The 13,764-nt window shown below is 36.9% G+C and overlaps 1 protein-coding gene across 3 annotated transcripts in view; it reads right to left on the reverse strand.

Annotated features, from left to right (window-relative positions):
• Positions 1-7,026: 7,026 nt before the first annotated feature.
• Positions 7,027-13,764, reverse strand: part of LOC137033052 (uncharacterized) — a 29,513-nt gene continuing 22,775 nt past the window's right edge. The window contains exons 1-6 of one of the 3 annotated variants that reach the window (XM_067405119.1): positions 12,237-12,633; positions 11,332-11,628; positions 11,119-11,224; positions 10,923-10,995; positions 8,669-8,821; positions 7,027-7,821 (exon numbers count right to left, since the gene is read on the reverse strand). In XM_067405119.1, coding sequence (XP_067261220.1) covers positions 8,729-8,821; positions 10,923-10,995; positions 11,119-11,224; positions 11,332-11,628; positions 12,237-12,285 — 618 coding nt within the window. In that variant the 5' untranslated portion in view covers positions 12,286-12,633 and the 3' untranslated portion in view covers positions 7,027-7,821; positions 8,669-8,728. Of the gene's footprint in view, positions 7,822-8,668; positions 8,822-10,922; positions 10,996-11,118; positions 11,225-11,331; positions 11,629-12,236; positions 12,634-13,764 lie in introns of those variants that run through there. The other 2 variants (XM_067405120.1, XM_067405121.1) reach the window with 2 other exon arrangements.

Genomic DNA, 13,764 nt, shown 5'->3' on the forward strand with positions numbered 1-13,764 from the left:
TTTAAATATGTTTTTGGTACCTTTATGGATTGTGAGAGAGGAAATGTCATTGCTTTGAATTAGGGATGTCCAGATCCGATCATGTGATCGGAAATCGGGCCCGATCAAGTGGTTTCAGACTCGATCGGAATCGGACGTTACCTCCCGATCAGGACTCGGATATGTATATTAGGGGTGTTCTCGGTAAAAAAAAAAATCGAACCGTACCACATGGTGTTTAAAATAGCAACGTGGAAAACGGACAGAGTTCAAATAATGTACGTTTCAGTCGATGGATGCGCAAAACGTTACAACAACGATAATCAAAAAGCGTGGACAAAACAGTCACTCTTTGTAAACTGTTAACTGCGAGTGCCGTCTGCTGTAATGTCCAGTCATTTACGCCGTCATCACCTGGGTGTTGATACAGGTGAGACCTGAACAGCACACGTTGCTATCTGTGTTTAAACTAAACTCATTTAAGCCTTGCTGATTTAAACCTTCAAGAACAAGACGCGAAAGAGAACTCGCACGCGCTGTGAGAAGATTTGTGTGCGCTCATCCGAAGCGCGCACACGCTTATTCCAGTCAGCGCGCAAATACTGAGTTCTCTTTCAAGTCTTGCGCTTCGGCGGACAAATTCATACAAAAAATATTTAAAAATGCCCGTCCTAGCGAGTATCCTAGCAAACATAGTCGGTTATGTCTTAAGTGAACGTATATTAGTCGAGAAAGACAGCCATTGTGGAACAGTACTATATGTACTGGATTGTGCATGTCTTAAAGGGAGAAAAACTATTCCTGCTGCCTGTTTTTAATGTTAAATAAAACAACAAATAACAAAGAAATCACTTACTGCTCTTGACTGAATAGTTTTTGTAACTTCAATAATGATTAATCTTTATTTATTTTATACAGTAAAGATAATATGAAGTGATATTTTATATTTGATTACTTTATCCATTTTCTGTTCGTGAAAACGACTGTTAGATACCTGAAAAACATGAACTGTTCCTGGATCTGTTTTTTCGCTCTTCTTTATTCTTTTTCATGTATTATAGAAGTATCGGATCGGGACTCGGTATCGGTAGATACTCAAAATCAAATGACTCGGACTCTGACTCGAGGGCAAAAAAACGTGATCGGGACATCCCTACTTTGAATGCAAGCCTCACTGAGCCATCGGATTTAATCAAAATATCTTCATTTGTGTTCTGAAGATGAATGAAGGTCTTACGGGTGTGTAACGACATGATGGTGAATAATAAATGACATTTTCATTTTTGGGTGAACTAACCCTTTAAGCTAGTCCTAGATAAAAATGCATGTTTGAGCTTTTTAAACTCAAAAGCAAGCCTAATGGTTAGAAATGTGACTGACAGATTACTAAGCACTCTGTTGGTTGCAGTGTTTACTTGGTTTAATTTTTTAATTGTGAAAAAATACTACAACAGAATCACACAATCAAGAAGTTGCTATATTGCTAACTGCTATCAGGGTTTTCATGGGGCATTAAAAAGCATTAAAAGTCATTAAATGGATTTTGTGAAAATTATGCATTAAAAGTCATTACATTTTATTTTATTTTATTTTTTTTAGATAGTTTTGAAGAAAAATAATACTATCGGTTTATTTTGAATATTGCCTTCATAATGAATAACTTTGATTTGCTTTCGTATAATATGAACATTGGTGTGATACACATGCAGAACCAGTTTGCTAATTAAAACATACTCATAAATTCACACTCCGGTCGGTGCAAAATTGCTGTAATGCTGTTTTGGACAACTCTCCAGTACTGCCGCACAAGCGTGAGATCTTGCTTTCTTGCTGCAGGCACACCTCTATCTGCGTCTGCTCCGTTCATTTATTACATTTTGGAAGAAACAGTACAGCACCTTAAAACATCAACCTGTGCCCTTGACACACTTCCCACATCTTTTTTCAAAGAAAAGTTTCAAAGTTTAGAAGCAGATCTTCTAGAAGTGATAAATGCCTCACTTCTCTCTGGGACTTTTCCAAAATCCCTGAAAACTGCAGTTGTCAAGGCCCTCCTGAAAAAGAGCAATCTGGATAACACCATATTGAGCAACTACAGGCCAATTTCAAATCTTCCTTTCATTAGCAAGATCATTGAAAAAGTTGTTTTCAATCAGCTGAACAAGTTCTTAAGCTTGAATGGATACTTTGACAACTTTCAATCTGGTTTCCGACCGCATCACAGCACAGAGACAGCACTCATAAAGATAATAAATGATATTCGTCTAAACACAGATTCAGGTAAATTATCAGTGCTGGTTCTACTTGACCTCAGTGCTGCGTTTGACACTGTCGATCACAACATTCTTCTTGACAGGCTGGAAAACTGGGTTGGGCTTTCTGGGATGGTCCTTAAATGGTTCAGGTCATACTTAGAAGGGAGAGGTTATTATGTGAGTATCGGTGACCATAAGTCTGAGTGGACATCGATGATATGCTGAGTCTCACAAGGTTCAATTCTTGCACCCCTCCTGTTCAACCTATATATGCTGCCACTGAGCCAAATAATGAGAAAGAACCAAATTGCATATCATATCTATGCAGATGACACCCAGATTTACCTAGCCCTATCACCTAACGACTACAGCCCCATTGACTCCCTGTGCCAGTGCATTGATGAAATTTAGAATTGGATGTGTCTAAACTTCCTTCAGTTAAACAAAGACAAAACTGAAATCCTTGCGTTTGGAAACAAAGATCTCAAAGTGAACATGTACCTTCACTCTGGGGGCCCTTTTTTAACGATCTGAAACGCAAGTGTCAAAGCACGAAGCGCAAGTAACTTTGTGGGCGGGTCTCGGCGCTGTTGCTATTTTCCCGGCGGGATAAATGACTCTTGCGCCCGGCGCAAATCTAAAATGGGTTGGTCTGAAGTAGCTTCATTATTCATAGGTGTGGTTTGGGCGTAACGTGAAATAAACCAATCAGAGCGTCATCCAACATTCCCTTTAAAAGCAGGTGCGCAAGTTCCATTATGGATTGCTATTATTATGGCGTATTTACCAGGCGCACGCCAGGAGCGGTTCACAGCCGAGGAGACTGATGTTCTTGTAACAGCAGTGAAAGACAGAGAAGTTGTGTTGTATGGGGATGGGAGAAACCCACCCAAAATAGCGTCGGTTAAACAGGTTTTTTCACATCTTCGTGGCACACCACAATGATTTCCGTCATCTCATGTGTTAATATTTTTTTAGTGTAACAATTTATGATTTGCAAAAATAACTGTTGCATCTGTGTAGATTACATGAGCAAAGTGTATGCGCGTTGTGCACGCTATACATTATGGTCAAGCATGCGCCCTTAAAATAGCATAATGAACAACGCGCAACGCGCAACGCGCCACTGACTTTAGACTAGGTTTTTTCTGGTCAGTGGCGCAATTGTTTAATGGAACAGCAAAATAGCACCAGGGATTGTTTGCGCCGGAACACGCCTCCTTTTTTCAGGATCAAGTAATTTAGAAATACCAATCTTAGTGGAATATGAGGGGATGGAAGTGAGCTCCCCCCAAACCCCTCCCACCACCTCTTCAAAATTTTTCCTCTGTCCCCAGCCACACCTGTTCCCGAGGGAACCCAGCAAGGCCAAATGCCCGATGGCGTATTATACGTACGTACGTACGAACCCCCCACTCCCCCACCCCCATCCTAACCAAGAGCGTATCATATACACGCCATAAAGTGCGTATCATATGCACGCGAAAAACTGCGTACCATAAGAACGCCAAAACTCATTTTGGCGTATATATTCTACGAGATTACAAACTCGTACTATTGATACGCATTCTCATGTGATCGTGTTGAAATTAACTCAGAGCTTCACACACACATACAAAAAAAGTATGATGCCAAAGTGTGATGCCAAAAAAAGGATGTGATGCAACCGTTTACACTGGGATGGAAGGATATCATCTAATGTGCTGCATGAGGAAGAATACAGAATTCATCTGATGTTTTGAGATGTTGGCCAGCTATTTTTATCTTGATCCTGCAGACTAGAAAGCTGCCAAGCAACGATTTAAAAAAAAGTTTTATATAATGTATAGACAGATAAAAAGGCTGAATGAAGGTTTGTTCTAGATGTTTTTCATATTATCTCACACTATGTCTAGGACAGTGGTTCTCAACTGGTGGATCACGACCCAAAAATGGTTTGCATGTCTGTACCAGAGACCTGTGGCTTAAATACATAAATGTAGAATGTGAACTGCGCATGTGCATAGTGTGTGCGCGGCTGTAAGAGAAAGCGAATGGTGAGCAGGAGACGAGATAACCGCTCTATCGACTTTGTACCTTTTTCCCTTTTATTTTCCCTTTTCTATTTGTGACCTAAGTTGAATGTTTATTTGTATCCTTTTCTCTCACTCATCCCCATGTATGCGGACGAGTGTGACGGTGTATAAGTCATTTTATTAAAACCGGGGGGAAATACGCCCGCTCTCTCGCCTCACGTGCATCATTTCCTCGAGCTCTACACATTCTCTACACATTTGTTTTTCTGGGCAATAACATTTCAACTCTGCGTTACAATATATGTATATGTGCCCATGTCCTTCAGACTAACACTTTGAAATCTGAATGATCCATCTACTTCCTTGGATACATCTTTAGATGCTTTGATTTTCCCGTCTCTCCAGCGAAGAATGTTGCTGTTTCTGTCATGGGTCCATTTTATCTCATAAGGTTTCTCATTGTGTTTTGTTCTCAGCTTAATGATGCAGGACGTTCCCAGTAGTAGATCTTTTCCACATGTCTCTGTTGAGACTATAATAAATAAAATTATATTAGTATTTAATAAATCTCAACACAGTTCAACAGCTCATATTTGGTTCACTCTGAGGAAAAGGCGTAAAAACAGAGAATGAATAATTCTCAGGCTGGATTTCTTTTTAAAAGTCGATTTAGGTACTAAACTTAGACAAAACGGTAACACTTTATAACAAGGTTCATTAGTTAATATTCAATTCAATTCACATTTATTAGTATAGCACTTTTCACAATACATATAATTTCAAAGCAGCTTTACAGAGAATGCATGTCAACATTACAATTTAGAGAATGCAGTTAGCAAATAATGTAATTTAGGCAATTAATTTACAAACACTTGGCAGTTTAACTGAAGGTAGAAGCAATGAGCTCCTGGAAAAATTACATAAAAATAATTAGGATATAGAATATTAGTTAACTACATTAGTTAACATGAACTAATAATGAAATGCACTTATACAGCACTTAATCTTTGTTAATGTTAATTTCAGCACTTACTAAGTTATTATTATGTCATTATTAAAATCTTGTTAACATTAGTTAATGCACTGTGAACTAACATGAACAATGAACTGCATTTTCATTAACTAACGTTAACAAAGATTAGTAAATACTGTAGCAAATGTATTGCTCATGGTTTGTTCATGTTAGTTAATACATTTATCTAATGAACATTATTGTAAAGTGTTACAGACTCAAACTCTTATAGTCACTGAAATACCCACTTTGTGACGACCTGTCAGTGAGAAAACTATAAAAATAAAGGGTCTAAAAGAGTTTTAGCAGCAACAAATCTTAAAAGAACCATTTCTTTCTTATTTAAAGATCATTTTAATAATTTAAGGAAACTTTTTCCAATAAAACAACATTCTGTGGAATGGAAAGATTCCATGGATGTTAAATGTTCTTCACAGAACCATAAATATCTTCTATTAAAGGTGGATTTGAACTCTTATTGCAGCAGTTTGCAAGTAAACGTCACTAGATTAGAAATTTAAAAATGTCCAAAAATTACTGTAGTGTCATTTGTTCAAGTGGGCACTATAAAAGTGCCTTAAGGAGATATTTTACCTGATCTGACAGGTGAAATATAAAAATGACCTTCACTAGTGTTTCTTTGATTAAGTTAGATTAAGTTGAGAAGAGGCAAAACATGATTTATGGTGATTTATAATATTAAGTTGATATAAAATAACGCAGTGCATAAGAACAAATGATAATATGGATTACTTAATATATCTTAATCACATTGTAACTTTTGATCTCAAAAGTCTATTAACACATCTACAAAATTAAGTCAACCTACCAGAGAGTGCAGTGAAGCCACAGAAGATCAGTAACAGATTGTATTGGAAGATCATTGTTCTTCTGAACACAGCAAATGTTCCAGAACCTTCTCACAATCAAATGGAGGAAACAGGAGAAGTGTTGTTGGAGGATATGCAGACGCAATCATGAACTGAACTCGTGCAGACTGAGGCAGAAGGTGTCAGAGCTTCACAGAGGGTCGTCAGGTGGGTGTGCACGTGAAAACTTAGGGCTAGACAATATGACGTAATAAATAACGTTGATATAAATGATCACCGGATTTACACAAATCAGGCACATCTAATGTCAGGATGGAAACATGTTCCTGACTGCATATCCATGGATTACTGGGTTATTGGTAAGTTGTAAAAATCTTTAGTTTAATCGTTTGTTTTACTCGCGTTTTCGCAGTTTTCCCTCTTAAATCCAGTAATGACAGGCTATTTTGCCTCAGTCTGGCTGAGGGGGCGTGTTCCGGCGGGAAAGTGACGTCATACTCTCTATTCAGGTCAATGGAAAATAATATTGCAGGATTGACGGAGTTATATTAATATGTGTAACATGTAATTTTTTAATTATTTAATAAAAGAGAAAAGCAAGTAAATTAATGCAATCTGGTTGACTGCAAATGTCGTTCTTTTGTTCTTTCGTTAAGTATTGTAGCCAATCACAGTCATTTCTGTTGAAAATAATGACCAATCAGAGGTGTCCAAGTTACCAGTGAGAATCCGCTCAGTTTCTCAAAACGCTACAGGTTTGTTTAGTGCCAATTTACTAGTTTTATATGCTCACAAATCCTCTCATCATAACAAACAAAACAGAGACACGATTTAAATAAAAGATTTATTTTGAAGTTTAGTCTAAATTAATTAATTAATTTTAATTAATTAATTAATTAATTAATTAATTAATTAGTTTTCGCAGTGAGTTCGCGCTGTACTGACTGAAAGCTTCAGAGATTATAAATGAAGCTTACGCTGCATGTCCTATGCCTTCCCTATTCTACTTACGGAAAAAAATGTAACTGGCGCTGCGTTCATTCCATAAGTAGAATAGGGGAAGACGTACAGCGTAAACTTTTTGATGAATACGAAAGTGCGGTTTTGGCTGAACCACTTGAAAGGTGATCATTTGTTTATATAAAGCATATACATTTACATTTTTTTCAAAAATGACACATCATTTCTCTAGATAAGACCCTTATTCCTCGTCTGGTATCGTGTAAAGCTCTTTGAAGCTGCACTGAAACTGTAATTTTGACCTTCAACCGTTTGGAGTCCATTATAAGGAGAATAGTCCTGGAATGTTTAATCAAAAACCTTCATTTCTTTTTGACTGAAGAAAGAAAGACATGAACATCTTGGATGACATGGGGGTGAGTAAATTATCAGGAAAAGTTTATTTGAAAGTGAACTAATCCTTTAATCATCGAAATATGGCTTTTAGTCAATGAAAATCATTCTAGGAAAGTCCCATATCATTCAGTGAAAAACCGAGTGTCTCATTCTATTGTTCAGTATGGGCTCTGGATTTCTCTTGGTTTGGTGCTGTTTGTTCCTCAGGCGAGGTATGGGAGGCAGATTTTCCTGAGACAGGGTTTGAGGCGGGGTTTGCGGAGATAGGCTGCAGGACATGTGGTTTTCTTGCGGGATGGGGGTTTCCTCCTAGTGGTCTGTCTGGATCTGTTTTGTACCTGGGATAAGATCTGCTAGCCTGAACTCTTCCTGATCTAGAAGATATCAAAGACAAGATGTTCATAAAATTGCATTTTTTTTTTTCAGATGTGTGTGATCTAGACTGTATTAGACTGTAAACAATGGCAGAGATTCATATTTATTTACATAATATTTACTAAATGATATTGATGATAGTAATATAGAAACTTCTTGATTGTGTAATCCTGTTGTAGAATTTCTTTAGAAATAAAGAAAAGGTAAAAAACATGAAACCAAGTGAACTTTGCAACCAACAGAGTGCTTAATCTATCAGCAATAGTCATTTTCTCAAATTAACACCAACTAACGCTAATTCTAATTACAGTAGACAATAAGTATGATATATTTGTCGATCAGCTATTCTCCTCAATTTTGAAAGTGTGAATTCTTAGAAAACCTGTTTTTAGTGCCAATTGTTCTGTTAAATGTCTCAGAAAATCACATAATGATGTTTGTTTATTAAGTGGAGCTCGGTTACATCTGATTTCAGATCAGTCTGGTTCTGCCTAAACAAAGAGGTTTGACAAATGTAACACTGGCCTAAAAATGTAAAAATATAAAGCACTAAACATTTTTTTTTTGATTCAGCTGATTTTAGTCAACGTGTTGAATCTAATACATATGAGAATACAAGAAACCGTGATAAAAGGCTTCGTGTTCCTGTTTTAAATTGGTTAATTATAACAAATAACCTGTTTGTGAGAATGTACATTCATAGGAATGTTCAGAACTTTATCATTTTATTTATATGACTATTTAAGATTTGGCATTGAAAACTTTTCAAGCATCTTCAGTTTGATCTCTTGTTGAAAATACAAATGCTCAATGATTAATTTAAGAGGCATTGAAGACACCTCGGACCTTGTTGGTGCTTTTTGCATTGCAGACATCTGCGACACACACAGATGATGAAGACACATATTAGCAGCAGCAGAAGGGCTGATCCGCCGGATAGGATGCCCACCAGGATCCAGAAATCAAAGCCAAAAAGTTTAATAGGACCTGGGCCTTCACCTGTAAGACAGGAATGATGTCATGAAATTAATAACAGACAAGTGGAACATTAAAAAACATCTGTTTTAAGCTGTTTAAAATCCTTACAAACTGCATCATACATCACCACATAATTCTCAGACTTCCATTTGTGTGGTTTCATAATTTTGAAGTTTAATAAAGAACACTGTAAAAATATTGTTGTTTCAATTTTAAAAAGTAGGTGTCTGTGCTGCCTTAAAAATTAAGTTATATTCAACTTGAAATGTGAAAATGTAATAAGCGAAAACTTGGATATTTGAGTTATCTCAACAAATTGAATTTAGGGAAGTTATTCTAATGATACATTTTAAGTTGTGATCGCTAATTGCAATCATTTTAACATTGAATAAATGTATCAGCAGCAAAAACAGGAAACAGCCAGACCAAAAACGTCTCAGTTACGTATGTAACCCTCGTTCCCTGAAGGAGGGAACAGAGACGTACGCCAGTGGTGACCGAAGAATTGGGATATCGCCAGAGAGCCCAATTCGTCGGTCAATACTGACGTACGTAGAACATGACTGACTGAAAGGGAACCAGAGCACATACTTTATCAAACAAAAGTGATATTGTGAAAAGTTCTAGAGCTGGACATATTAATGTTTTACATCAATAATTAAAGGGTCATGAAACCCCCCTGTTTTACCCTGGTCGTTCACACCTCAAAGCTCAAAAAAGTCTGTGAAAATGGGCATGTAAAGCTCTGGAAAAGGGGGGTGTAGAGGGGGAGAAGAGGGGAGAGAACAACCAATGAAGCACAGACATAGAACACACTCATTATACAGAATAATGAATATTGATATATGAGCATGGAGAGAATGACAACAAACTCCCAAGCACAAGGGAGAAATGCGAAAGAATATTTAATAGGGCTAATAATAGGCTACTTTGATTATGTTTAGGAGCACTGCAGTCTCAAAATCAGTCTATTGTCTATTAGAATAATCATGTCGTCGCGTTCAGATAGGCTACACCACTCTATCAGTGTCCAGTTTGCACATATAATTCATTTGAATAAGACTTGATGAAATGTGTGCACATAACTACACCGTGCTGGTTAATGTTTGTGTGAAATAAAAACTTTAAGCACGGATACTTCAGTATGAGCTTTGTGCCACATGGCTAGTGTTGTTAAACTCATCGCGGAGCTCCGCGCTGAAATCGATTATATGCATGTTCCACGTGTATAACAAAACAGTCGTATTTTTCATGTGTTCATATTAAAAACTACAGTTCTGACCGAATCTCGCACAAAATACAAACAACTCATGTGCTGCTGTGCTGAGGGAAACAGCCTACGGCTCGTGTGTTTGAACGCAGCTAGAGCAGGCAGAGGTGATTGAGCCGCACTTTTGTGACATTTGAATTCTCCGCTGTAATGCGATCTCATGCAAACATTATTTTCCATTTGTGCTGGTAGATTACAGCAAAAAAATCCACATGCACACAAACCTCTGCTCTGGTTGCGTCGCAGGAAAACACATTGTGTTGTAGCACTGAGGAAACGAACACCAACGATATGTCTCTGAATGACAAGAGACCGAGGCGAGAGAAGTGATACTTCCTCATGCATAATACCGCAGTTATAATCTTATGCATACTACAGTGCAGTGATTGGATTAAATGAGCTTTATGTCATGAATATATGTTGAGAATCGCTCAAAACGGTCTACGTCAGCATGTTCTATCATGCCCATACTTGGGCAGAAAGTACACAATGACGTCAGATTTTGTGACGTTGCTCCGACTCAGCTTTTCAAATCACTCTGAGAAATGCAAAAATAACTAATATTTTTCACTTATGAATAACATTAATGAGTACCTTTAGTGTTTTCAATGATGTGCAGCCTATCATATATAATAAATAATATATAAAACATATCTGTTTACATCTCAAAAAAAGTGTTTTGGGGTTTCATGACCCTTTAAGTTCAGGTCTGTTCAAAACACTGAAATGTCTAGATTTGTTTTAGAGATAAGATTACACATGATCATTTTTTAACAAAGATAAAGAATAATTAATTATAACACAAAATCAGTATATTCAAGAATGAAAAGCATGTGAAATAAAGTAACTTACATGATACTGTAACATTCTCACTTTTATTTCTGCTGACAGGATTGTGTGCCTCGCATGAGTACGTTTTATTCTCCTGTACTTGAGTAGATGACAAGAACACTTGGTTTTTTTTGGGGGGGGGGGTGGGGGGTGGGGGTGGGGGGGGGGGGTTAACACAGGTTTTATTTCATTCTGGATGAGTTTTCCATCTTCATACCAGGATACAGTCAGACTCGGATCTTTACTGTTTCCCACGTCACAGGAGAGAGTAGCATTCCCATCAGCGGTGCAGTTGAACTTCACTGTCGGTTTAGGGACCTTTTCTGTAACACAAACATTGTGGTTATTTCCTAAAACTGTAACCAGAAATATACAATCTTATTTTGTTATTATTATAGTGTTGGAAGGGTTGAAATATTTGTCATCTTACCATATACTTTAATTTCCACTTTATCTTTAGCAATCTCTGTACCATCAGAACTAGTAACAGTGTATGTATATGTGCCCGTGTCCTTCAGAGTAACACTTTGAAATCTTAATGATCCATCTTCTTCCTTAGATACACCTTCAGCTTTCACTTTGATTCTCCCATCTCTCCAGTGAAGAATGTTGTAGTTTCTGTCATGGGTCCATTTTATCTCAGAAGGTTTCTCATTGGTTTTTGTTCTCAGCTTCATGATGCAGGACGTTCCCACTAGTAGATCTTTTCCACATGTCTCTGTTGAGACTATAATAAATAAAATTATATTAGTATTCAACTGCTCATGTGTTTCACTGTGAGGAAAATGAGTAAAAACAGAGAATGAATAATTCTCAGTGTGTGTTACTTTTTAGAAGAGAAACTTAAACAAAACTATTGGACACAGTTCAATATTCTGTTCCCACTATAACAATAGCAGTTCATTTAACACACACTGACTCCTATAACAACAACAGGATCTGTCGTCACAGACGGCACGACAGACGGTAAAATTTATGCTTGATAATGATAAAATAATAATTTTGACTCAAAACCTTATAGTCACTGAAATACCCAGTTTTAGCAGCGACAAAAAACATTTTGGGTCCTCAAACAAAATAACGTGGAATGGAAAGATTCAGTGGATGTTAAATGTTCTTCACAGAACCATAAATTTCTACATTAGGTTACCTCACAAAAAAGATTTATGGTGCATTTATAATATTAAATTGATATATAATAAAGCAGTATGCATGAAAACAAATTTTAATATGGATTACTATTCTTCATATCTTTTAATCACATCGTATTGTACTTTTGATCGCAACTACAAAAAAAGTCTGTTAACATATCTATAGAAAATGAAGTCAACCTACCAGCGAAGCCAAAGAGGAACATCAGTGACAGACTGAATTGGAAGATCATTGCTCTTCTGAAAACTTTTCACAATCAACTGGAGGAAGCAGAAAAAAGTCCTGTTTGCGATCAGAGAGTTGGAGGATATGCAGACACAATCATGAACTGAAGAATTTGTGTGAATATTGTGATGTTTTCGTGGAAGAAAACTTAAAACTATGTTACGTTCGTCACGTAATGCTGTTATACTTTCGTTTTGTAGTTGTTCCTGCCCTTTCCCCGTTTTAGGATTTAGGATTGGTTCTGAGAGTAATGAGAGGAGAGAGAAGAGACCCGGACTGTAAATTCCCCTGGATTTCCTCTGGAGGGCGCTCTCTGCCTCTCATTGCTCCTGACTGACTGTGTGTTAGCTGGTGGAAATGTAGTTCGACAGATTATTTTTGATACAGGGTGATGATCTTTATGTCTATAACATTAACGTCCTATTGATCAATAAATTCTTTATTTGGGAAGCTGTTGAGCCGGGAAAAGTTACGCATTCGGTCCGTCAGTTTACCCAAAAAATTTAAATGATGTAATTAATTCACCCTCATGTCGTTCCACACTCATAAGACCTTCTTTGATCTTCGTAACACAAATTAAGACATTTTTGATGAAATACAATGTTTTTGTTGTTGTTTTTATACCCCAATAGAAAGCAACATAATTACCGTCATTCAAAGTCCAGAAAGATATTAAAGACGTCGTTAAAATAGTCACCGTGACTTAATATTAAAGGGTTAGCTCACCCAAAAATGAAAATAAAGTAATTTATTATTCACTCTTATGCCGTTCCACACCCGTAAGACCGTTAAAACACAATCAGTTAAATCAGTTCATGTGAGTACAGTGGTTCAATATTAATATTATAAAGCGACGAGAATATTTTTGGTGCGCCAAAAAAAACAAAATAATGACTTATGTAGTGATGGCCGATTTCAAAACACTGCTTCAGGAAGATTCGGAGCGTTATGATCAGTGTATGATTCGGATCGCGTGTCAAACCGCCAAACTGCTGAAATCACGTGACTCTGGCACTCCGAACAGCTGATTCATTCAACACAAAAGATTCATAACGCTCCGATGCTTCATGAAGCTGTGTTTTGAAATACCAATTACCCTCTTAATTAATGATTACAAAATTTTAGCCCTGATTTTAGCAAAAAGAATTAAAGACGTCCTTAACTCTATTATCGATTAATCACAATCAGGTTTTATGGAAAAATGTCACATTACAAATAATATTAGATTAATCCTAGATATCTTAAATTACGAAGATCTCATCCTTAATGACAGTTACATGCTTTTCTTAGACTTCTACAAAGCCTTTGATTCACTCGAGCACAACTTCATATTTCAAGCTCTTACCAAATTTGGGTTTGGAGATTCATTTTGTAAAGCCATCAGGACATTATATAGAAATAATAATAGTGTTATTAAATTAAAATTCGGAACCTCACCTAGATTCAATTTGTCACGCGGCATAAGACAAGGCTGTCCTATATCTCC

The sequence above is a fragment of the Chanodichthys erythropterus genome, chromosome 12 (assembly GCF_024489055.1).
Source record: "Chanodichthys erythropterus isolate Z2021 chromosome 12, ASM2448905v1, whole genome shotgun sequence".
NCBI classification, from domain to species: Eukaryota; Metazoa; Chordata; class Actinopteri; order Cypriniformes; family Xenocyprididae; genus Chanodichthys; species Chanodichthys erythropterus.